General features: G+C 45.2%; 1 protein-coding gene and 1 non-coding gene across 9 annotated transcripts in view; both read left to right on the forward strand.

Annotated features, from left to right (window-relative positions):
• The window catches only part of UBAP2 (ubiquitin associated protein 2), a 169616-nt gene extending 146324 nt beyond the window's left edge, over positions 1-23292 (forward strand). For 6 of the 8 annotated variants that reach the window (XM_077147906.1, XM_077147909.1, XM_077147911.1 and 3 more), the window contains 13 exons: positions 9851-9899; positions 12246-12429; positions 13256-13325; positions 16862-17057; positions 17965-18056; positions 18340-18387; positions 20785-20863; positions 21078-21283; positions 21542-21641; positions 21728-21835; positions 21989-22056; positions 22138-22329; positions 22411-23291. In XM_077147906.1, coding sequence (XP_077004021.1) covers positions 9851-9899; positions 12246-12429; positions 13256-13325; positions 16862-17057; positions 17965-18056; positions 18340-18387; positions 20785-20863; positions 21078-21283; positions 21542-21641; positions 21728-21835; positions 21989-22056; positions 22138-22329; positions 22411-22506 — 1488 coding nt within the window. In that variant the 3' untranslated portion in view covers positions 22507-23291. Of the gene's footprint in view, positions 1-9850; positions 9900-12245; positions 12430-13255; positions 13326-16861; positions 17058-17964; positions 18057-18339; positions 18388-20784; positions 20864-21077; positions 21284-21541; positions 21642-21727; positions 21836-21988; positions 22057-22137; positions 22330-22410 lie in introns of those variants that run through there. The other 2 variants (XM_077147907.1, XM_077147913.1) reach the window with 2 other exon arrangements.
• On the forward strand, positions 11423-11504 carry LOC143675398 (small nucleolar RNA SNORD121A). The gene has a single exon (XR_013171622.1). It is a non-coding gene; the product is annotated as a small nucleolar RNA SNORD121A (small nucleolar RNA).
• Positions 23293-23486: the final 194 nt, after the last annotated feature.

Consider the following 23486-nt stretch of genomic DNA (forward strand, 5'->3'; position numbering starts at 1 on the left):
TCTGGGCATTTAGTCAGATTTCCCCGGGTGTTCGACCCCACAGGTTGAAAGATTTTTCTGTGCAATCTCTGGGTTCTGTTCTTCCTATCCTGCCCAGTAGGTGGCGCTCGTGGCACACGCCTGTCTGTGGGTTCCACCAGCGAAAGTTGCTGTGGGTCCCTGAGCTCTGGAAAACTCTCGCCGTAGGGGAGGTTCGGCAGCCGAAGCGTCTTGGAAGAATGCCAGCCGGCCCAGGGTTCCAAACGCGGGGAGGGTCGCCGGCCGTCGCAGCACAGGAGAGCGTCCGGCCAAATTAGCCAGTCGGCCCGGGGCACCAAGCGTGGCGGGAGGGCACCAGCTGTCGCAGCCCGGGAGAGTGCACTGTTCCCAGCCGACGGGGGAGTCACGTGTTTGGAAGGGATCCCCCGGTCACTGTTCTCCACAGTCTGGGGATTTCCGACCCAACTATCTCAGTTGTTCCGGGGGGCCTCTTGTGGTGGGGGCACCAGCCGCCGCGGCCTAAGGGGACCGCCTGTCCAATTCTACCAGCTGACCCGGGAAGGTGGAAGGGAGGGACTCCGGTCGCTTGCCGTCCCACCCAGGAAAGCCCGTGCCCCTTGGTGATCTCACCGGAGCTGGTTCTCCCAGATAGTCAGCCGTTCCAGGATGGGGTACGCTGTCCCTTTGATCTCCCTCGTGGCTCCGGGAGCTGCTCTGTATTATCTCCACTCCCCCAGTAGCTGTTCTGGAGGAGGAAAGGTGAGGGCGGCAAGGCTGTCGAGGCTGGTGGCAGAGGAGCACAGTGAAGGTGGGGGAAGAGGGCACCGTGGTGGTTGGAGAGCAGCCGGAGCAGGAGGGGAAGGAGGGGGGAGAAGGAGGGCGGGCGGCTCGGCTGCTGCGGGGCGTGGGCGCCGCGCGGCGGGCCGGCGGAGAAAGAGAGGGGAGAGGGAGGGCGGGCGGCTCGGCTGCTGCGGGGCGTGGGCGCCGCGCGGCGGGCCGGTGGAGAAAGAGAGCGGAGAGGGAGGGCGGGCGGCTCGGCTGCTGCGGGGCGTGGGCCTCATATCGTTTCTTAATGTTTTCTGATCACTTTCCAGTGCCTTCAGCAATTGAAAAATTATTGTTCAGATGTTCCAATTATTAACTGCTGGAAGGTTCCCTGTTCATTTCACTGTTACTGAAAGTCAGACTGATGCCATCTATTTAGAAACCCTTGTTTTTACTTTTGAGAAATAATCTTAAATTACTTTGTTGATCATTTTCTTTTCTCCTTCTGGAACCGCTGTTATTCATATATAGTCCTCCCAGACTTCTCTTTACTCTGCTGATCTCATTCATGTCTTCAAGGATAGTCATGAGCGCCGCCCCCTCCCGCCGCGCCCCCTCCCCCCCCCACTGCCCCTTTCCATTCATAGTGTGCTTCTTCCAAGTTGTTTTCCCCACTTTTTGTTGTTTTCTGTTTGCCTTATATGTCTGGTGATCCTTGGCCGCCTACTTAAATTTAAGAGGTTGGCATTGAAGTTACTGAGAGCTCTGGCTTGGAGAGAAGGGGTCAGATTGTTGGCTGTGGGCTTCAGTGTGGGATAGTTAGGGTGTCAGACCATTTGGGACTTTTCCTTTGGACTTTGTTTCGATCCCCTAGTGTATATCCCCTAGGGTATAGGGAGGTATGGGCAGGGGCAGTCACCCTTCACCCTGCTGCACATCAATAAATCTTTCTATTTTCAGCCCTACCCCCACTCCCACTGCCGAAGTTACCTAGAATAGGTAACTACTGAGTTGCTTGGTATTGTTCTTTGATATAAATTGGGTTGTTTTCTGGTTTTCCATAGTACTGACTTAGAATTAATTTTTTCCAAGACAGCAGCTACCATCCTCTCTATGCTTTCTAATCTACAAAATAACTGTTGCTATCATTTTTCACTTGTTAGTCTTTTTGGGTTTACACATTTCAAAAAGCTAAGTGGTTTTTTTTTTATTATTAATTAAAAAAAATTAACTAACACAACATTTAGAAATCATTCCATTCTACATATGCAATCAGTAATTCTTAATATCATCACATAGATGTATGATCATCATTTTTTAGTACATTTGCATCAATTTAGAAAAAGAAATACCAAGACAACAGAAAAAGAAATAAAATGATAATATAGAGAAAAAAAAAAACAAAAAAAAAAAACTATAGCTCAGATGCAGCTTCATTCAGTGTTTTAACATAATTACATTACAATTAGGTAGTATTGTGCTGTCCATTTTTGAGTTTTTGTATCTAGTCCTGTTGCACAGTCTGTATCCCTTCAGCTCCAATTACCCATTATCTTACCCTGTTTCTAACTCCTGCTGGTCTCTGTTACCAATGACATATTCCAAGTTTATTCTCGAATGTCGGTTCACATCAGTGGGACCATACAGTATTTGTCTTTTGGTTTTTGGCTAGTCTCACTCAGCATAATGTTCTCTAGGTCCATCCATGTTATTACATGCTTCATAAGTTTATCCTGTCTTAAAGCTGCATAATATTCCATCGTATGTATATACCACAGTTTGTTTAGCCACTCGTCTGTTGATGGACATTTTGGCTGTTTCCATCTCTTTGCAATTGTAAATAATGCTGCTATAAACATTGGTGTGCAAATGTCCGTTTGTGTCTTTGCCCTTAAGTCCTTTGAGTAGATACCTAGCAATGGTATTGCTGGGTCGTATGGCAATTCTATATTCAGTTTTTTGAGGAACCGCCAAACTGCCTCCACAGTGGTTGCACTATTTGACATTCCCACCAACAGTGGATAAGTATGCCTCTTTCTCCGCATCCTCTCCAGCACTTGTCATTTTCTGTTTTGTTGATAATGGCCATTCTGGTGGGTGTGAGATGATATCTCATTGTGGTTTTGATTTGCATTTCTCTAATGGCCAGGGACATTGAGCATCTCTTCATGTGCCTTTTGGCCATTTGTATTTCTTCTTCTGAGAGATGTCTGTTCAAGTCTTTTTCCCATTTTGTAATTGGGTTGGCTGTCTTTTTGTTGTTGAGTTGAACAATCTCTTTATAAATTCTGGATACTAGACCTTTATCTGATATGTCATTTCCAAATATTGTCTCCCATTGTGTAGGCTGTCTTTCTACTTTCTTGGTGAAGTTCTTTGATGCACAAAAGTGTTTAATTTTGAGGAGCTCCCATTTATTTATTTCTTTCTTCAGTGCTCTTGCTTTAGGTTTAAGGTCCATAAAACCGCCTCCAATTGTATGATTCATAAGATATCTCCCTACCTTTTCCTCTAACTGTTTTATGTTCTTAGACCTAATGTTTAGATCTTTGATCCATTTTGAGTTAACTTTTGTATAGGGTGTGAGATACGGGTCCTCTTTCATTCTTTTGCATATGGATATCCAGTTCTCTAGGCACCATTTATTGAAGACACTGTTCTGTCCCAGGTGAGTTGGCTTGACTGCCTTATCAAAGATCAAATGTCCATAGATGAGAGGGTCTATATCTGAGCACTCTATTCAATTCCATTGGTCGATATATCTGTCCTTATGCCAATACCATGCTGTTTTGACCACTGTGGCTTCATAATATGCCTTAAAGTCCGGCATCGCGAGACCTCCAGCTTCGTTTTTTTTCCTCAAGATATTTTAGCAATTCGGGGCACCCTGCCCTTCCAGATAAATTTGCTTATTGGTTTTTCTATTTCTGAAAAATAAGTTCTTGGGATTTTGATTAGTATTGCATTGAATCTGTAAATCAGTTTAGGTAGGATTGACATCTTAACTATATTTAGTCTTCCAATACATGAACACGGTATGCCCTTCCATCTATTTAGGTCTTCTGTGATTTCTTTTAACAGTTTTTTGTAGTTTTCTTTGTATAGGTTTTTTGTCTCTTTAGTTAAATTTATTCCTAGGTATTTTATTCTTTTACTTGCAATTGTAAATGGAATTCGTTTCTTGATTTCCCCCTCAGCTTGTTCATTGCTAGTGTATAGAAATGCTACAGATTTTTGAATGTTGATCTTGAAACCTGCTTCTTTGCCCTATTCATTTATTAGCTCTAGTAGTTTTGTTGTGGATTTTTCCGCGTTTTCGATATATAGTATCATATCGTCTGCAAACAATGATAGTTTTACTTCTTCCTTTCCAATTTTGATGCCTTGTATTTCTTTTTCTTGTCTAATTGCTCTGCCTAGAACCTCCAACACGATGTTGAATAATAGTGGTGATAATGGACATCCTTGTCTTGTCCCTGATCTTAGGGGGAAAGTTTTCAATTTTTCCCCATTGAGGATGATATTAGCTGTGGGTTTTTCATATATTCCCTCTATCATTTTAAGGAAGTTCCCTTGTATTCCTATCTTTTGAAGTGTTTTCAACAGGAAAGGATGTTGAATCTTGTCAAATGCCTTCTCTGCATCAATTGAGATGATCATGTGATTTTTCTGCTTTGATTTGTTGATATTATGTCTTACATTAATTGATTTTCTTATGTTGAACCATCCTTGCATACCTGGGATGAATCCTACTTGGTCATGATGTATAATTCTTTTAATGTGTTGTTGGATACGATTTGCTAGAATTTTGTTGAGGATTTTTGCATCTATATTCCTTAGAGAGATTGGTCTGTAGTTTTCTTTTTTTGTAATATCTTTGCCTGGTTTTGGTATGAGGGTGATGTTGGCTTCATAGAATGAATTAGGTAGCTTTCCCTCCACTTCAATTTTTTTGAAGAGTTTGAGGAGAGTTGGTACTAATTCTTTCTGGTATGTTTGGTAGAATTCACATGTGAAGCCGTCTGGTCCTGGACTTTTCTTTTTGGGAAGTTTTTGAATGACTGATTCAATTTCTTTACTTGTGATTGGTTTGTTGAGGTCATCTGTTTCTTCTTGAGTCAAAGTTGGTTGTTCATGTCTTTGCAGGAACCCGTCCATTTCATCTAAATTGTTGTATTTATTAGCGTAAAGTTGTTCATAGTATCCTGTTATTACCTCCTTTATTTCTGCGAGGTCAGTGGTTATGTCTCCTCTTCCATTTCTGATCTTGTTTATTTGCGTCCTCTCTCTTCTTCTTTTTGTCAATCTTGCTAAGGGCCCATCAGTCTTGTTGATTTTCTCATAGAAGCAACTTCTGGTCTTATTGATTTTCTCTATTGTTTTCATGTTCTCAATTTCATTTATTTCTGCTCTAATCTTTGTTATTTGTTTCCTTTTGCTTTCTTTGGGTTTAGTTTGCTGTTCTTTCTCCAGTTCTTCCAAGTGGACAGTTAATTCCTGAATTTTTGCCTTTTCTGATATAGGCATTTAGGGCAATAAATTTCCCTCTTAGAACTGCCTTTGCTGCATCCCATAGGTTTTGATATGTTGTGTTTTCGTTTTCATTCACCTCGAGATATTTACTAATTTCTCTTGCAATTTTTTCCTTGACCCACTCGTTGTTTAAGAGTGTGTTGTTGAGCCTCCACGTATTTGTGAATTTTCTGGCACTCCGGCTATTATTGATTTCCAACTTCATTCATTTATGATCCGAGAAAGTGTTGTGTATGATTTCAGTCTTTTTAAATTTGTTAAGACTTGCTTTGTGACCCAGCATATGGTCTATCTTTGAGAATGATCCATGAGCACTTGAAAAAAAGGTGTATCCTGCTGTTGTGGGATGTAATGTCCTATAAATGTCTGTTAAGTCGAGTCATTTATTGTAATATTCAAATTCTCTATTTCTTTTTCGATCCTCTGTCTAGATGTTCTGTCCATTGATGAGAGTGGTGAATTGAAGTCTCCAACTATTATGGTATATGTGTCTATTTCCCTTTTCAGTGTTTGCAGTGTATTCCTTACGTATTTAGCGGCATTCCGGTTTGGTGCATAAATATTTATGATTGTTATGTCTTCTTGTTTAATTGTTCCTTTTATTAGTAGATAGTGTCCTTCTTTGTCTTTTAACTGTTTTACATTTGAAGTCTAATTTGTTGGATATTAGTATAGCTACTCCTGCTCTTTTCTGGTTGTTATTTGCATGAAATATCTTTTCCCAACCTTTCACTTTCAACCTGTTTATCTTTGGGTCTAAGATGTGTTTCCTGTAGACAGCATATAGAAGGATCCTGTTTTTCCATCCATTCTGCCAGCCTATGTCTTTTGATTGGGGAATTCAGTTCATTAACATTTAGTGTTATTACTGTTTGGATAATATTTTCCTCTACCATTTTGCCTTTTGTATTATGTATATCATATCTGATTTTCCTTCTTTCTACACTCTTCTCCATACCTCTCTCTTCTGTCTTTTCGTATCTGACTCTAGTGCTCCCTTTAGTATTTCTTGCAGAGCTGGTCTCTTGGTCACAAATTCTCTCAGTGATTTTTTGTCTGAAAATGTTTTAATTTCTCCCTCATTTTTGAAGGACATTTTTGCTGGTATAGTATTCTTGGTTGGCAGTTTTTCTGTTTTAGTAATTTAAATATATCATCCCACTGTCTTCTAGCTTCCATGGTTTCTGCTGAGAAATCTACACATAGTCTTATTGGGTTTCCCTTGTATGTGATGGATTGTTTTTCTCTTGCTGCTTTCAAGATCCTCTCTTTCTCTTTGACCTCTGACATTCTAACTAGTAAGTGTCTTGGAGAACGCCTATTTGGGTCTATTCTCTTTGGGGTGCGCTGTACTTCTTGGATCTGTAATTTTAGGTCTTTCATAAGAGTTGGGAAATTTTCAGTGAAAATTTCTTCCATTAGTTTTTCTCCTCCTTTTCCCTTCTCTTCTCCTTCTGGGACACCCACAACACGTATATTTGTGCGCTTCATATTATCATTCAGGTCCCTGATCCCCTGCTCAAAAATTTCCATTCTTTTCCCTATAGTTTCTGTTTCTTTTTGGAATTCAGATGTTCCATCCTCCAGTTCACTAATTCTAGCCTCTGTCTCTTTAAATCTACCATTGTAGGTATCCATTGTTTTTTCCATCTTTTCTACTTTGTCCTTCAATCCCATAAGTTCTGTGATTTGTTTTTTCAGACTTACTGTTTCTTCTTTTTGTTCATCCAATGTCTTCTTCATGTCTTCCCTCAATTTATTGATTTGGTTTTTGAAGAGGTTTTCCATTTCTGTTCGTATATTCAGAATTAGTTTTCTCAGCTCCTGTATCTCATTTGGACTATTTGTTTGTTCCTTTGACTGGGCCATATCTTCAATTTTCCTGGCATGATCCGTTATTTTTTGCTGGCGTCTGCGCATTTAATCAGATTTCCCTGGGTGTGGGACCCAGCAGGTTGAAAGATTTTCCTGTGAAATCTCTGGGTTCTGTTTTTCTTATCCTGCCCAGTATGTCGTGCTTGTCTGTCTGCGGGTCCCACCAGTAAAAGATGCTGTGGCTCCTTTAACTTTGGAAGACTCTCACTGTGGGGGAGGGTCGCCAGCCAAAGCGGCTTGGGGGAGTGCCGATCCAAATGTCCCAGCCGGCCCGGGAAGCCGCACGTGGGGGGGGCGCCTGCCGCCGCGGCTTGGGGGAGTGCCGATTCAAAGTTCCCAGCCGGACGGGGAAGCCACATGTGTGGAAGGGACCCCGGTCACCGGCCTCTGCGGCTTGGGGGACCTCCGATCCAAATCTCCCAGCTGGCCCTGGAGGCTGTGTGTGGGGTGGGGGCACCGGCCGCTGCGGCTTGAGGGGACTACCTGCCCAAATCTCCCAGCCAGCCCGGGAAGGAGGGAGGGAGGGGCTCCGGCCGCCAGCCGCCACGGCCTGGGGAAGCGCGCGTCCCTCGGGGATCTGACCACAGCGGATTCTCCCAGCCGGTTCAGCCATTCCAGAATGGGGTACGCTGTCTTTTTGGTCTCTGTCGTGGCTCCGGGAGCTGTTCTGTATCGTTTCTGTTTCTTTAGTGGCTGTTCTGGAGGAGGAACTAAGACCCGCGTGTCTTACTAAGCCCCCATCTTCTCCGGAAGTCCCAAGCTAAGTGTTTTTGATCTGTCATCTTTAAAGTTCATTCTTGTACTTTGCAGTATGGTAACCACTAGCCACGTGGCTATTTGAACTTAAAATAATTAAAATTATATATTTTAAAGTTCAATTTCTCAAACACTAGCCACATTTTAAATGTTTTATTAGCTACACATGGTTAGTGGCTACAGTATAGGCTGTACAGACAGAGAATCATCTGCATCATTGCAGAAAGTTATTTTGAGCGGTGCTGGTCTTTATTGTTTCTAAAACATAAATTGAACCATGTGCTACCCAAATTTTCATCACTTAGATTTCCAGAACATCTCGATTTTTCCATGTTTCTGATCTCCCCTGACCCTTTGATACTTCTTTGCATTTGCTCCCACCTTTGTTCTGCCTAGAATTTTCTCTACCTGAAATAATGCAGCCCCTGTGCTGTATCCGTTTATTCATTGTGTGGTGTTGTTGTTTTGAAGAGTTTGAACAGGATTGATACTAATTCTTACTTGAATGCTTGGTAGAATTCACATGTGATTCCATCTGGTTCTGGACTTTTCTTTTTTGGGGAGCTTCTTGATGACTGATTCAGTCTCTTGTTATTTGTTCATTGAGGTCGTCTATTTCTTAAGTCAGTGTTGGTTGTTCATGCCTTTCTAGGAAGTTGTCCATTTCATCTACGTTGTCTAGTTTATTAGCATATAGCTGCTCATAGTATCCTCTCATTACCTCGTTTATTTCTGCGGGGTCAGTTGTTATGTCTCCTCTTCCATTTCTGGCTTTATTTGTTGGCATCCTTTCTCTTTCATTGTGTTTTAAAATGATTTTCAAGGTGGAATGAAATATTCCTATGGTCTGATGCCTACTATTTCCTGTTCCTGTTTTATTTTTGTTTGTTGCAGTTTTGAGGAGACTGCTTGCTATGGCAGGGTTTGTGTGGTTTGGGATGCTTAATATCGTGTATATATATTTATTGGGTAGTGAACCCTAGTTTAGGGGGAGCAGAACTTTACTCTCTACCCATATTTATATATTTGGGAAGATGTCTTGTGTTTCCTTTTCCTGATCTTACTTTTTTATTTTAATTCTTGTTTTTTGCCTAGTGGTTTTGTTTTATTGTTTACATGTCTTATAAATAATTTAGATATTTTTTAGAACAAAGTATATTGTAAATAAGTATACCCATTTCATGGATTTGGGTTAATGCAGAGATATAAGGGCTAGTTTTAGTAGTTTGGACCTTTTTGGGAAGATAGTTTATTCCAATTTTTTTCCTTTTGTAATTGCTTCCCTCCCCTCGGCAGTGTCTAAATTTTGTAGGCCCAACCATTGATCAACTGTACTGTGTCTCCCTTTGCCCAGTCCTTGAAGGCAGAAATCATGTATGTGAGGATGCCTTCACCTTATTGTTAACTCGAACCAGTGTTTAGCTTCTGCTCTTAGGGGACAATCATATACACTGTCCTAACCATCTTTTTCTCTGAGAACCATTTTGCTTGTGATATAAAGTAGGATAGTTCCTGGTATGGAAGTTATCTGTGTTGTAATCTTAGAGACATTTTCTTGTGAAAGTGGTACTCTGGAAACAACTTGCATGAAATAGGAAACTGGTGATTCAAATATAATGGAACTTCCTAAGTTCTTTGAATAGTTTGACTTTTAAAAAATTGTATTAAGACTGTTTAACTGCTTTCTATAATTTGGGTCTTATATTTATGTTTCTGTTACTTCCCTAAATAACTGATCTGATTTTTAAAAATGTTAGCTCCTTTGGGTTATTGAAAAGCTTGTTGTATTCCCCTCCTTTTATTACCAAATAATATAAAACACGCCATTTTTCCTTTTTGATTCATCTGTTCTTTGTATGTTTGTTACTAAACCTCATTAAAAGCCATCCAAATTATCTTTTGATTTTGTGTGTTTACTTACTTTCTTTTTTGTTCCTTACAGAATGGACATGGACATGGTGGTGGTCGTCGAAGTCAGCAGACTCTAGACAGTAAGTATATATGCCAGTTGCTCCTGTCATTGCTGGTGAAAACCAAATGGAGAGAGCATAGCTTACATGATGGGGGGCAAACATCAATTAGCCAGTACCCTATCCTACAAAAATAGACCTTTATACTTCTCCGTTAGGTGCTTCTGATCCATCACTGGAACACTGAAAAGCCAGGCTCATTGTTTAAGAGAAACCAACTCTTGTTTCTTTTGCAGGAATAAGTAGGTCAGCTAGAGAGATTTCTGTGAGGCCAGGTGTTGGTGGGTGGGTGGGTGGGTAATGCTAGAAATGTCCGAGACCCAGCCAGAGGGAGATATGGTCGTCTTGTACTTTTATATCTTAGTCAGGCTGCACTCCAAGTATAGTGTGTACTGTGGATTTAAGAAGCTTTATTCAGAGGCACAGTTTCCAAGGCAGTGAAAGGGCTGTTTTTACAATAATATGAAGGCCTTTTCTTTCTTTATTTTTTTTTCGTTTGCATGGGCAGGTGAGAACTCTGCCTGGTGAGCCACCATGGCCCGCCTGAAGGACTTTTAAAGGAAAAAATTTGGTGTGCTGCTTCAGTAAAGAGATGCTCGTTGCCTTTATTATCTGAAGAACTATTGCTAGGGAGAGAGATCAGATGTTGTTCACTGTGGGTCCTTGGGAGAAAGTGAGAGGAAACTCTTTCCCCCATCCTAGAGCATATCAGCTCAGTGGTCCCTGGTGATAGTGCTGGTGAATCCCTGTTACTTGTTTTTTTCCTGTGTTCTTGGCTAGCTTGTCTGATTGTTTATGTTGATTTTCTTTTGTCATTCCACAAGACAAACGGGTGTTTTCACTGATAGATATGAAAATCAAAATGACTTTTAAAATTGATATGGGTATTGGGGGGTAAGGGGTCAGAGGCATGGACCTTCAGTATAGCAGGGTGGACCTCATTTGAATTGAAATGGAAGATTTGATTCACCAGGATTTGGTTTTGTGTTGATGGTGTTGATGGGCTGTCAGGGCCATTGGAGGTACCTTGACAGCTCTGAACTCACTGGATGACATGCGGACTTCTCACACCAGCAGCAGCGGTGGCAAGGTTCTTTTACCTGGCCCTGGAACTGAGTCGGGAGTACTATAGCATCCTATATTGTTTGAAGATTTTTAATGAAATATGGACTATCTGGAAAATATAGTTTGCATTTAAGATAGGTTTTTCCTTCCCAGACTCTCTTACCATATTTCCCCATTTCTTCATCTCTAAAAGCCTTTCTGTAAACCTGTTACTTTAAGGGTCTGAGTTTGGTTCAAAGACCATCTGTATTGTCCTCATCTTGTTTCTGTAAGAACAGATTTCACATTTGGAATAGACTCTCAGTAGATGGAAGACCCCAAGAATGTAAGGCGCCTTGTAAGAATCAGTCGTGTTAGATCCTATGACTGCCTGGATTTCTTTTAGACTTTCCTCCTCTGGCAAACAGCTTTTTGAGAGTAGATTGTTTCCCAGGGAGCTCCTAGATAGTCCTATTAGGAGGGTCAGTCCCCCTTCCTAACTGGTAAAGACAATGATGTTTTATTTCCAAGCACATATCTGAGTTGTATGTGTGGACAGCCCTAAAACTGAGTCTTTTCCAAAGCTAGGACCGATTGTATCCATGTCCTTTCTGAAACCTAAGCTCATTTATATGGTCTGAGGTTATTCTGTTCAAGGACATATCAAGGAGATTCTTACTCTGCACATTTGAAAGTCTGTGCTGGCCAGGAGGTGTGTGTTCTTTCTACAGGTTTTAGGCATGTGGGTCACTACACAATGGTGGGAGTTGAGAGCCCAGAGTGCTTTTCCACCTACCTTAAATTGGAACCTGTTCTGATATTGATTTGATAGAAGGAAAGAATTCATAAGCATCAGGTGGTGGTCTTACATACCAGGTTTTCTCTGTCACTTGCTGTGACTTTTTTTCCATCCGTTAGAATCTATATTTTATAGCCTTTTTTTTTTTTTAAACTTGTTGTTCCTTTGCTGTGACTTTTGAGGGAAGTTTGCCTCACCTTGTAATCATATCTGTCGATCTCAGAACTGCTTGTCCTCTGTGGATGCTGCTAAGGGGTGGTTTCCTTTAGGTAGGAGAAGGATGACCACATTGTAGGACAGCACCAGTTTAGGATTATAAAGGTATTACTTCCCACTCTCTCCCTGAGTCCTGCACGTTTGACCATCTTGGTTCCTTTTGGTTGTCCTATCTGACATACTTGGGCCGTTTCCCTGGGAATGGAATTTTCTGTATGTCTCAGCAGAGCCTAGCATGTCATGGGATGTTGAGCATATTTCACATGCTCAGGATTGGTGTTGGAGCTAAACAGATCTATTTCTTGCAGCTACTTCATCCGTTCCAGCTCCAAAGACAACAGACCCTCCCTCTGCCCTCCCATCTATGGGCTCCCTGCCCAGTACCACCTCCTGCACTACGCTTCTACCCTCTGCATCCCAGCACACTGCCACTTTGCCCTCCTTGTCTCAGCCTGGTGACCTACCCAGCAGCCCTCTCTCTCAGCTTAGCAGGTATGGGGAAACTGTGGGCACTGAGTGAGAGGCACGCTGGGGCGTAGTCCTGGAGCACCAATAGAATGTCATTCCCATGAACTAAATACTCATTGCTGCTGGCATGACATACTAGCCTTTTACATTAATACTTTGGCTCAGGTTTTGACTGGATGATGTCTCAGAACTTCCAGACATGAAAACCTTTTCTCCTTGTAATGCCTTTGCTGGCACAGAGCACTGGGCCTCTCCTTCCAGCTCTGGTCCTATATTATTGAATATGGAGTAAAAGTGATATTGGATTTCTGAGCAGATGTCTGACTTGTATTTGTCATGGCTTTGGAGTTATTAGAATAATGTATAGAAAATGGATTTGGTCTCTACCTCTTCTAAGTAGAGTTTCCCCTGCTTTAACCAGGATCAAAAGTGTTCCATTTGAATTCTGGGTTTGATGGGAATTCAGGCTGACTCTGGCATTTGAGATTGAATGTAGGAGCTTGCTTCCCTCACTCTCCAAGGCTGGCAGTGTTCTTACTACCAGCTCCTTTTTATTTTTCACAGTTTAAAAAGCAAATGATTGTAGTTGTAGTTGACTGAATTGGCTCTGGAGGTTTCCCAGGCTGAGGTATACCAGATCCTCATGGCCAGTGACCCTTTAGGTAATTTTGAACCACAAAGGAGGATTCCACCCATCACTGGGGTCTAAGGGGGTATGGAATGATGGGTCTGAATCTGGCATTTCCCTTAGGGATGGGGCCAAACTTGGATTGAGCCTACCTAGCCAAGTGGGCCCTCTTGTGTTCTTGCTTATTCACGTGGACTCCTGGTGCTCTGTCTTGTCTTCCAGCTCCCTCTCCAGCCACCAGAGCAGTCTCTCCTCTGCACATGCAGCACTCTCCTCGAGCATGCCGCACACAGTAAGTGTCTTCTGGGTCCTGGCTTATCTGTCTGCTTGGTGAGCTTGAAACTTAGGTGCGTGCAAGTGGAGGTGTAGTTTGTTGACCTTAAATATCAGAGATGATCTGGAGTTGCGGGGCTAAAGTGCCTTCATCTAGCCATGTGTTTTGAGCTGTTGGTTACCTCAGCAGCATAGAAGACATTTTGCTTCCTGAGTAGGGAGGGGGCTTTTCTGGAGGAATTGCTTCTCCAGACCTTTTATGTCACTGTCAGGAGTGTCAGGTGATGAATTTTCTCTCTAGTCATTACAGGAGATGTTTCTGCCTAGCAGGGGAGTTACTTGAGGATTTATATCCTGGGCCTTGTTACATTAAAGCATGTGAAAGTTTTTTAGAGGAAAGCAGGCTCATTGCTAATTCTAAAATGGGCTAAGCGAAGAATCAAGTTAAATCAAGAGCTTGGTTTCTGGATAGAGCTCTGAGAGGATTCTCTGTTACTTTTTGAGTGTCTTTGTGGGGAAAATACTTGAAGGGAAGAGGGATCGCTTATGTGAGAAATATCCTTCCATTACTGTGTGCACATGCCCAGAGATCTCTCTCAAACTGACAGCCCTAATTCAGTTCATATAATTTCACTCCAGTATGTTGGCAGTCATAGGGACTTTGTGGGTTGTGACCATTAATCATCATATTTGGTCTTTTGTCATGTAATTCCAGCTCAGAGGCAGAAACTTTAGGAAGGTTGACATTGAAGAATGAAATGGAGTGAGGAGAGTTAAGAATGGAGCCAGAAAGTATTGTCAGGGAAGCCAAGCTGGGAGAGATTCAAAGTGGAAGAGCCAGCTGGGAAGTGTCCTGATGTGCTTAAGAGTATAGGTTATGACATATTGAGGTTGGGGGTATAATTTTAAGTGTAAGGGGTCAGATTGTGGTGGAATGAGGGAAGAATAGTAGTAAAGTGGAAAGGAAGCAGGATAAGGGGTGGGCGTGTCTAACTAAAAGCAGAAATGTCTTGAACATTAGGGTAAATGGAAAGGAAGGTACCCGGAAAGAACAAAATGTTCATGCTCCTGGGAGAGGAGGTTGGTGCTTCAAGTGGCTGAAGCCGATGGGTTCCCAAGCAGAGAAAGAGGAGGATTTAGGTAGAGATGAGGAGGCAAGAAATTGGAAAAGTTTGTTTTCTCAGAATAAAGGATTGGGTAATCTATAGAGCAAGGAGGTGGAAAGAGGTAGGTGGAAAGGATAGGCAGTCCTATTCTTCTATCATGATCTAAGAGTGTGACTTTCCAAATGAATCCTACACATAATCCTTTGTCGTAAAACACATAGACTTCCCTCTTCACAGTCAGGCTCAGTGTGGAAACCTTGCCCCTGGAGTGAGTGCCTGCCCACCCTCCTGTGCCGTCTGTTTGGCCAGTGGGGGCCGTGAACTGTCCCCATCCCAAGCATGGTAGAGATGGCCTGTCCCTGAGGCACTGGCATACCGGAACTCAGTTCCTGTGCACGCATAGGTTACCTACCCTCTTCTGTTTCTCAGCAAGAAACTCCAGATCGTGCAGTAAAAACTGCCACAACCAGATAATTCTTGTCAAGTGAGTCCTACACTGTGTGCCCCTGCCCAGTATTGCCGCATTACTAATTTATTCACAAGATTTACTAATAAAAGGTATAAATAATATATTCTGAAAAGTTTTTCTTTCTCTCCTCTGCTTGGTTCTACCCTTCTCACTTCCCATTTTCTTAATCTTCTGGAGTTTGTTTTAAACTCATATAAAAAAAATGCGTAGACATAATCAATTTTCTTCTGCCTTTTAACTTAAATTGGAGCATTCCATACATACTGTCATTCAACTCCTCACCACACACTTATTGGAAATGTTTCCATGTTGAAATATGAAGTTGTTCATTCTTTTTCATAGCTTTACTGTTAACATTATTTAATCACTTCTCTATTGATGAATGTTTAAGGCCATATTTAGTCTTGATACTGCAAAGTGTTGCCTTGAATAACTTAATACACATGTTGTTTCATCTGTATAGGTATGTCTGGAGGACAAATCCTGGATGTGAAATTGCATGACATTTGTCATTTTTATAGAAATTAACAAATTGCCCTGCATAGTGATTTTAACCTATTTACCTCCATTGGCAATGAACGAAATGTCCCCCACAGCCTTCTCAGGATGGTTTTATTAAATATTTGTCTTTTTCCAAAATAGCTCCTCAGTATAGTTTTTAATTGAATGAAGTTGAACATCCCTTTTATGTATCTGATAGCGAATTTTCTTTTCTGAGAGCTGTTCATTTTTTGGTCAGGTCTTTGGTCTCTGTTTCTAGGTACTCTATATGAGGGATACCCATACCTCTTAGTGGTAAGGAGATCCAGGTATTTTTCCTAGGACCACTGGCCAAAACTGTTACCTGTGGCAGGCAGTCGTGAGTGGTGTAGTGTGGCCCCTCACATGGTGTCCTTGGGTCAGGTGTTGAACAGGGTGTGCGTCCCTCCTTCTGCTCCTGATGCCAACTCCACCTCATTCTGCCCATCTCTGCCAGCCCCCGGAGACTTTCAACTGTCATCACCTTGCTAAATGTCTTCTTCTGGATTCTAGAACCCTAACGCCAAGGTCAGGTGGGCAGGAAAGGTCATGGGGATGTGATCTCAGCGCAGCCTTTTGAGTCCATAGAGGCCGAGGCACAGTGGTGGTCTTTCACCGCGGGCCGGCCCTAGTGCTCTTTGGCTTCTCTCCAGACGTTTCTCTGCTCTGCACATAGCCTGGTTCTCTGTACTTAGGCTGGTCTCAATCTAATGGAGCGTTTTTCTTACCTCTTTGAGACTTGCTTTACCCAATCAAGTACATCTGTTTTACTTACCACCTCAGTCCTTTAAGCCTTTCCTGGTACCTTGTTTCTAGCAGGGGTCAAGCTACTGGGCAGGATTCCTGGAGCTTAGTCTCTTGTGGGGCTTTCTGTCAGGTTTTGCCCTTCCTACTTAGGTAGATCATTATCAAGCAGTTAAAGTGCAGGCCTTGGCACTTCAAGTCGGCCCTCATAAGGTAATTAAGGCCTATAAGTTATCACCAGATTTCTGGGGCCAAGGCCTCTCTCTAAAACCTCAGTCCATGGTAGCTGAGAAGCCCAACAGAAGGAAATTCCCAAAGGGATCTGTCTTGGGTGAGGCTCCGTTTGGCCTGGTGGTCAGCTCTGCTTGAGACGACTTACTTTTCTGAGGGGTGTTCTCACTTCATGTACAAATAGTTATGTGTTTCGGTTAAGACCATAGTTTACTTAGGGCTTCTGCGCCTTGTTCCAGATATCAAAACATGAGAGACTTGAATTTTTTAGGCGGCTTTTAGCTCAATTTTAGTAGTCTTGATACTCAGCCAATGAGTTGTGTCCCGACAGCTGATTCTAGCTGCAGTGTAAAGGGGCTGCAGTGAGCCCTGAGCACAGACCGCCTCACCTCAGAGTCCCTGGGCAGTTGCATTGTTTTCCTGCCAAGCTCCGGTAGCCTTCTCCTTCATGCCCAGATCCACATGTCCTGGTTTTTGTTTTGCCAGCATGCTAGTGTGGAGAGCACCTCTCCCCTTCAGGCCTCGGCTACCTTCTCTACAGCAGCAACCGCCATCTCAAGTGCCACATCTTCAGGGGCCAATTTGCCCAGCAGTGTGAACACAGGGAACAGCCTCTGCTTGGGTGGGACCACCGTGAGTGCACCCAGCAACAGTACCAGGACCGCACCCTTGGTGACCTCAGGTATATTATGCTCCAGAGTCCTTTCTTGCCTGCCTACCTCATATGCATTCTTGACTTCCCAGGAATGGTGCCCAGAGGTAGCTGCCAGGGCAGGATGGGTTATTATGAGCTTCAGACCAGTCTCCCTCTCGCACTGCCCTTGCTGCATTGTGCTGTTGTGTTCCATTGACCTCTTGAGTTTGGGTGGGTGGTTCAATGGTAGAATGCTTGCCTGCCATACAGAAGACCCAGTTTCCATTCCTGGCCTATGCACCTAAAAAAGTAAAAAACAGCCTTTGATCTTCGGGCCTGTTCCTTCCAGCTCTGATGTTGGGGGGAGGGGTGGTAGAGTCTGAATCTGGGTGGGCTCCCTGGGGCAGGATTCCTGGCAGTTGTCATGCTTTTAGCTTCTCAGTCTGTTCTGTCCTTGTTTGTTCCTGCAGCTAAGATGATGAGGTAACTTGCAGGGTTCAAAGAACAGCTGTCCTGGGCTGCTTTTAGCCACTTTGTTTGACTGACTATTGGCTGGGTCTGGGCAGTCTGTGTGGGTAGAGCAGTCTGCGGTTTGTTGGAAACTGCTAAAACCCACCGTTGCCACACCCTTTCCCTCTCCTGGCACTGCCTGGCCCTTCTTGTCCTTATTGGAAGAGATAGGTGCTCCTTACTGCAGGTTTGCTCAGTGCAGTGTGACCTCTGTGATGGGGGTTGGGTACTTCTGTCTGGATGCAGAAAATTCTGATAGTGAAACAGCCTGAAAATGGTGGTACTTCAGTGCTTTCTGTCTCCCCTAACACCTTTATGGCATGATGCTCTGTATCTCATTAGGGCAAGCACTGAGCTCAAGGATTCTCCACACCCTACCCTCAAGCAGCTGAGAAATCTCACTTTGTGAGGTCACTTCACACCATCTGATTTTTTGCCTTTGCAGGCAAAGCGCCCCCCAACCTGCCCCAGGGGGTGCCTCCGCTGCTGCATAACCAGTACCTCGTGGGCCCTGGAGGACTGCTTCCCGCCTATCCGGTGAGCACATGGTAGCAGCACTGGCCTCAGCAGGGCCGGGATGCTACCTCGGGCTGCTGCTACCTCCTTGAGCCCTGTTGTCTTTCTCCTCTGATCTCTGGTCTGCCTCCCCTATCCTGACTCCACCAAGGCTGAATAGATACTTCTGACAGCAGGCAATGTAGGCCCCATTCCTGGATGTCTGCTCCTCCCCCTTCAGCCTTGTGATGGTCCCCCAGATGGTCCCCCTGGGCTTCCAGGGGATTGTGTGGTCCCCAGCATACCTTTTCTGGTTCTTATGCAGATCTATGGCTATGACGAGCTCCAGATGCTGCAGTCACGGCTGCCAGTGGTGAGTGGGATATGGCTTGGGGGGGACAGTGGGGAGCAGGGTCCTTTATATGTCTCTCTTCTCTTGGCCTTGATTGTCACCCTAGCCATCTCTCAGGATACAGGGCCTAAGGCCTCCTCAGCACCACCACTTGAAAGTTGCTTCCATTTGGTGGTTGTGTCTGGTGAGACCATAGCTTGTGCATATGAGTGGTTATCCCTGGATAACTTGAAGGCCACTGGGACCTGTGGCCCCAGTAGGCAGCTCTCTGCCAACTAAATGTGGGCCCTTCCCCCCCTCCTCACCATGTTTTGTTTTATTTTTAAGAAAAACAATATAACTCCAGACATGGAGGTTGCTTCCCAGGTCCTTGATTTTATAAAGTTTTCCTCATCCTTAAGGTGCCTTTGAGCTATGGCATGGCCATGGGCTGTAGATGTGATGAGGACATTATTCCTTCATCCTCCGGTCAGGGAGTGGCTAGAGCAGACAGGCTTCAAGAGCCCTTCTGGGTCCAGTCTCCTGTCATTATCTGTAGGAGAGCTAGCCCTGGAATCTCCCTGGCTCTTGCAGGCTCACCATAAGGTCAGCGCTGCCACTTATTCTGACCCTTGGTACCAAGGTGAAGCGCCAGCACTGGGCCTTCCCTGGGCAAGCTATTTGAACGGGATTGTGGTAGGGAATGGGTGTGGAATCAGGTATGTTCCCTTTCTCCCCTTGGGCTTCCTTCCTAGATAGGTATTCCCTTCTGGTCTGGTGTTTCCCAAACTCCTGATAATTTTAGGCGATTCCGGGCATCTGTCAGGGAGTGAAAAGCAGTTTGGTGTTCCATCTGCTGTTCCCAGAGGAAGAGATTATCTCCCCAGTGAGGTGTCACCTATCCTGCCTCAGGTTCCCCCGTGGTGCTTCCCCTTCCTGTGTCTGACTACAAAGAGCTTGAGCAGCTGCAGGGATCACCCATTTCAGCCTGGACTACCTCTTGGGCACAGTGGCTGAATCTCATTTCTCAGGAACTGTTCCATATTCTGGAAGTATCTCCAGAGTCAGAGGCTGGTTGCTGGGCGGATCCTCTCCCATGTGCACACCAGCAGCTGCTGCTTGAGGGTTTGATGGCTGCTGCCCATATCCTAGGAGGACCTAGAAGGGTTTTTTAAAAATGTTGAAGACTTGATGGCAGATCTCCAGGGTGGTCAGTAGGAGCTGGGTCTCTGGGATGTCTCGGACCTTAGGAATTTGTGGGAGGAGTGGACGTGGCCCTGGTTCCCCAGATACTCAGGAGCAAACCATCCAGCCATCTAACCCAGGAGTCCCATGGCATCAGAGGTTGGGGTACAAGAGGTGGTCACAAGTGAATCTGTACTTGGGGTCTAGCTACACTCACAGGAGCTGCCAGAGGCTCGGTGGGATCCTAGCCCTGATTATCCTGCCTCATGGACTTTCCACATTTATTCATAGGACTAACTTTTGTTATGTCATTTTTGTGTCTTAGAAGAAATCCCTTCTGAGCCCTCCCTTTGAGATACGTGGTTTGCGGTTTTACTTTGGTTATTTTTTAGCCTCTGGGATTTTTGGATCTTGTTCTCTGTCAGATTTCTTCTTGGGGTTCTGGACTAAGAAGATGCTATGGGCATTCCTGGAGGTTACCTGGAGGTGTGGCCAAAGGAAGGTGTGAATGTCGTTCCCAGCCAGGACGAATCCTATCTGGCTAGGGCCAGTGTTGGTCATGGGTCCAGGACTGCTGGGGGGCGCAAAGGTCCCTTGCTTAGAGGAAGGTGCTGTATGGCCAGGGCTATCTGCAGTGTTTTCTACTAGGTCCTACGCAGGACCCCCATTGGCAGGGCAGAAGGAGAAGTGAAAGGCCTCTCAGCTAGTTCAAGGGCCTTGCCTGGCGTCCTGCTAGCGCCTGTTCCTACCAGGCATTAGGCTGCCCTCCTTCCCCCTACCTTGAATTAACCTTGTCCCATTTTCAAACTCTTGAGACATCTCCTCTCCTGCTGACTCCTTTTCAGGTTTGTCCTGTTCAGTTACTTTTCCTTGGTGCTCTTTAGCACCCCATGGGACAAGCCATTGAAGTTGGTTAAGCCTGAGGCATTCACAACCATCCATCTGTGGTGTAAAACAGATGTATGAAATTGGGCTTCCAGTGGCTGCCTGGCAGGGGTCGCAGGATTAGGCAGTTTGTCTGCATGCTAATCAATCAAGCAGGGTGCCGTGTTGCACAACTCCTGTAGACACTATTCATTTGAATTATCTGGGAATGCTGCCCTCTGGAGGCGTCTATATGACATCCACATAGTCTAGCCTGCTCCAGGAGCATCTTGGCATTGCTGGTGTCTATATTTCCTGCTGAATCTGCTTTCCTGTAGGGAGGGGTAGGTAAGGCCATTCTGATGATTGAGTCACCCTGGTCTCTCCTAGGATTACTACGGAATTCCCTTTGCTACGCCCACAGCCCTTGCCAGCCGAGATGGGAGTCTAGCTAATAGTCCATATTCAGGTTTGTCTGTCAGTGGGTGAGGAGTGGGTGGGTGTGGGACTGGCCTGTAGCTAATCCCAGGAACCTGGAAAGCAAAAGCATAAGGGCAGAGAGGCCCTTTGGCTCCCTACTGTTAAGCTGGCAGCCAGATTTCTTGCTGTTAGAAGTAGCCAATCTAGCCTTTTTCTGGTTGGATAATGGACATTGATCATAATCAATGCTCCTCTTCTCCTAGGGGATGTCACCAAGTTTGGCCGAGGTGACTCTGCATCCCCTGTGCCTCCCACCACACTAGCTCAGCCACAGCAGAGCCAATCTCAGACCCATCACACAGCCCAGCAGCCCTTCTTGAATCCTGCACTGCCACCCGGCTACAGCTACACTGGCCTTCCCTACTACACAGGCATGCCCAGTGCCTTCCAGTACGGGCCCACCATGTTTGTGAGTATTTGTGGAGAGTGTCGTTCTTCCCCCTGTTCTTGGGACCTATATTCCAGCTCCTGAGAGCAAAGCAGGGAGGGTCATGACCCCTCTCGGAGGCTCACCCTGGCCTTCAGATTTGCACAAGCTGGGTTTGAGGTTACTTTCTCTGTTTCTTCCAGCATGTCTTGTACATATGAACACCAGTCCCCTGTGAGTGTGGGTTTAACACCTCTTGGCCTTATTCCTACACTAATGCCTTGCCTCTCACCCCACCAGGTCCCTCCAACTTCAGCCAAGCAGCATGGTGTGAACCTCAGCACCCCAACCCCTCCTTTCCAGCAGGCTGGTGGTTATGGCCAGCACAGCTACGGTGCAGGTGAGGGCTGCACCCTGCAGGGAGAGATACAGGATAGGGCACAGTATAAGAGGTGCACATGTGCCTCTTACACCCTGCCCTGCTAGGTTATGATGACCTGACTCAAGGGACAGCGGCTGGAGACTACACCAAGGGTGGCTATAGTGGATCATCACAGGCACAGAACAAGTCTGCAGGTTCCGGACCTGGCAAAGGTAGTGTCCATCCCTCCTTTCCAGGATTGAGGCCTCAAATAATTGTCTCCTGCCCTGACTTCCTTTTGGACAAGGCTATCCCAGAGTGCCCTTGGAGGTGGGAGGCTGGACCTGGGACCACCTTCTGTGGGGAACAACTGCTTTTCCTCCTAGGAGTATCAGTGTCTTCAAGCACTACTGGCCTACCTGATATGACTGGTTCAGTCTACAACAAAACTCAGGTGGGGGAGTACAAAGGTGGTTGGTTGATTGGTGGGAGGTGTAGTCTAGGCTGGCCCTCACCATTGTCCTTTTTCCTGCAGACTTTTGACAAGCAGGGATTTCATGCCGGGACTCCTCCACCATTCAGCCTGCCCTCTGCCTTGGGTTCCACTGGTCCCCTGGCCCCTGGAGCAGCCCCAGGCTATGTGCCTCCACCGTTCTTGCACATCTTGCCTGCCCACCAGCAGCCCCACTCACAGCTGCTGCACCACCACCTTCCGCCAGATGCCCAGGTGAGCCCAGTGCTGGAGGTGCCCACCCTGCCTTGGGCCAAGGGCTTTACTCCAGCCTTGACAACTTTCTCCCCTCCTCAGAGTGGCTCGGGTCAGCGCAGCCAGCCGAGTTCCCTGCAGCCCAAGACTCAAGCCTCCAAACCCACGTATGGCAACTCTCCATATTGGACGAATTGAACCCCAAAGAGAGGGGTGGGCTATGGCAGGACCTTCTCTGGGTAGGAGAGAACACACAGAGCCCAGAGCCCAAGTCCCTTTCCTATAATTTCTGAGACCTGTAACCCTTGTCACCTGACCCTCTGTGGAGAACCTCCCTCCCAGCCTGGCCTTTGTATGTATTGTATTTATGTATGTATTTGTAAATGTGATGGAAGCATTGGGGGCATGGAGGTGGGTCTGCCCTCAGCTAGGCCTGCTTTCTCCTTGAGCCCTTCTCCTGGTAGCAAAATAAGCCCTGCTCCTTTCTGCTCTCAGGCCTTCCACGAAGCGCCCATGCCCTGGCTGCCTGATAAGGTACCCCAGGTATGGGAATCAGGTACCAATGATGAATCACAACTTAATCTTGCTTCCTTGTAAACCATTATTTGAGTTTTCTCAACCCTGCGTGTAATGTATCCTTTTTGAGAAACTGTTCCTTTATCATTTGTCACGTACCTCCCTGTGCCAACTCTTGATCTGGGAATAGGAGAGAGGTCCCCTGGCCCCACATAACACCGGGCACTTGTTTTGTCTTTTGTATCAGAAGCTTCTGCTTCTGGTGTACTCATGTCCTAGAGACTTGTTTTCTTCTGGCTGACCATTTTAAAAATAATCTGAACTTGGGCTCAGATGCTTAGCCAGTTGGCTCCAAAAATAACATGTCTCCAAGCAAAAGCCCCTCTCTTCCAACTGTCCTGAACCAGGTGGGCAAATTCCACCTAATAAAGTTCTGAGAGCATGCATGGTCTCTGTGTTGTGTTTGAGGGGTAGCTCAGGGTGAGGCACCAAGTCCTGAAGTCAAGCTCCACTTAGTATTATTCCCTTCTTTGCTGGGCCCTGCAGCCTTACCCAAGCAATTAGCTTCCAGAGAATGAAAAGGCAAGTGGCAGGGCTAAGCTCCTGACAGGACTCAGGCAATTTTATCATCCAAGTTTACTTTGCTGGCCTTCCAACTCCTT

This window comes from Tamandua tetradactyla, chromosome 2 (assembly GCF_023851605.1).
Source record: "Tamandua tetradactyla isolate mTamTet1 chromosome 2, mTamTet1.pri, whole genome shotgun sequence".
In the NCBI taxonomy this organism is placed as follows: Eukaryota; Metazoa; Chordata; class Mammalia; order Pilosa; family Myrmecophagidae; genus Tamandua; species Tamandua tetradactyla.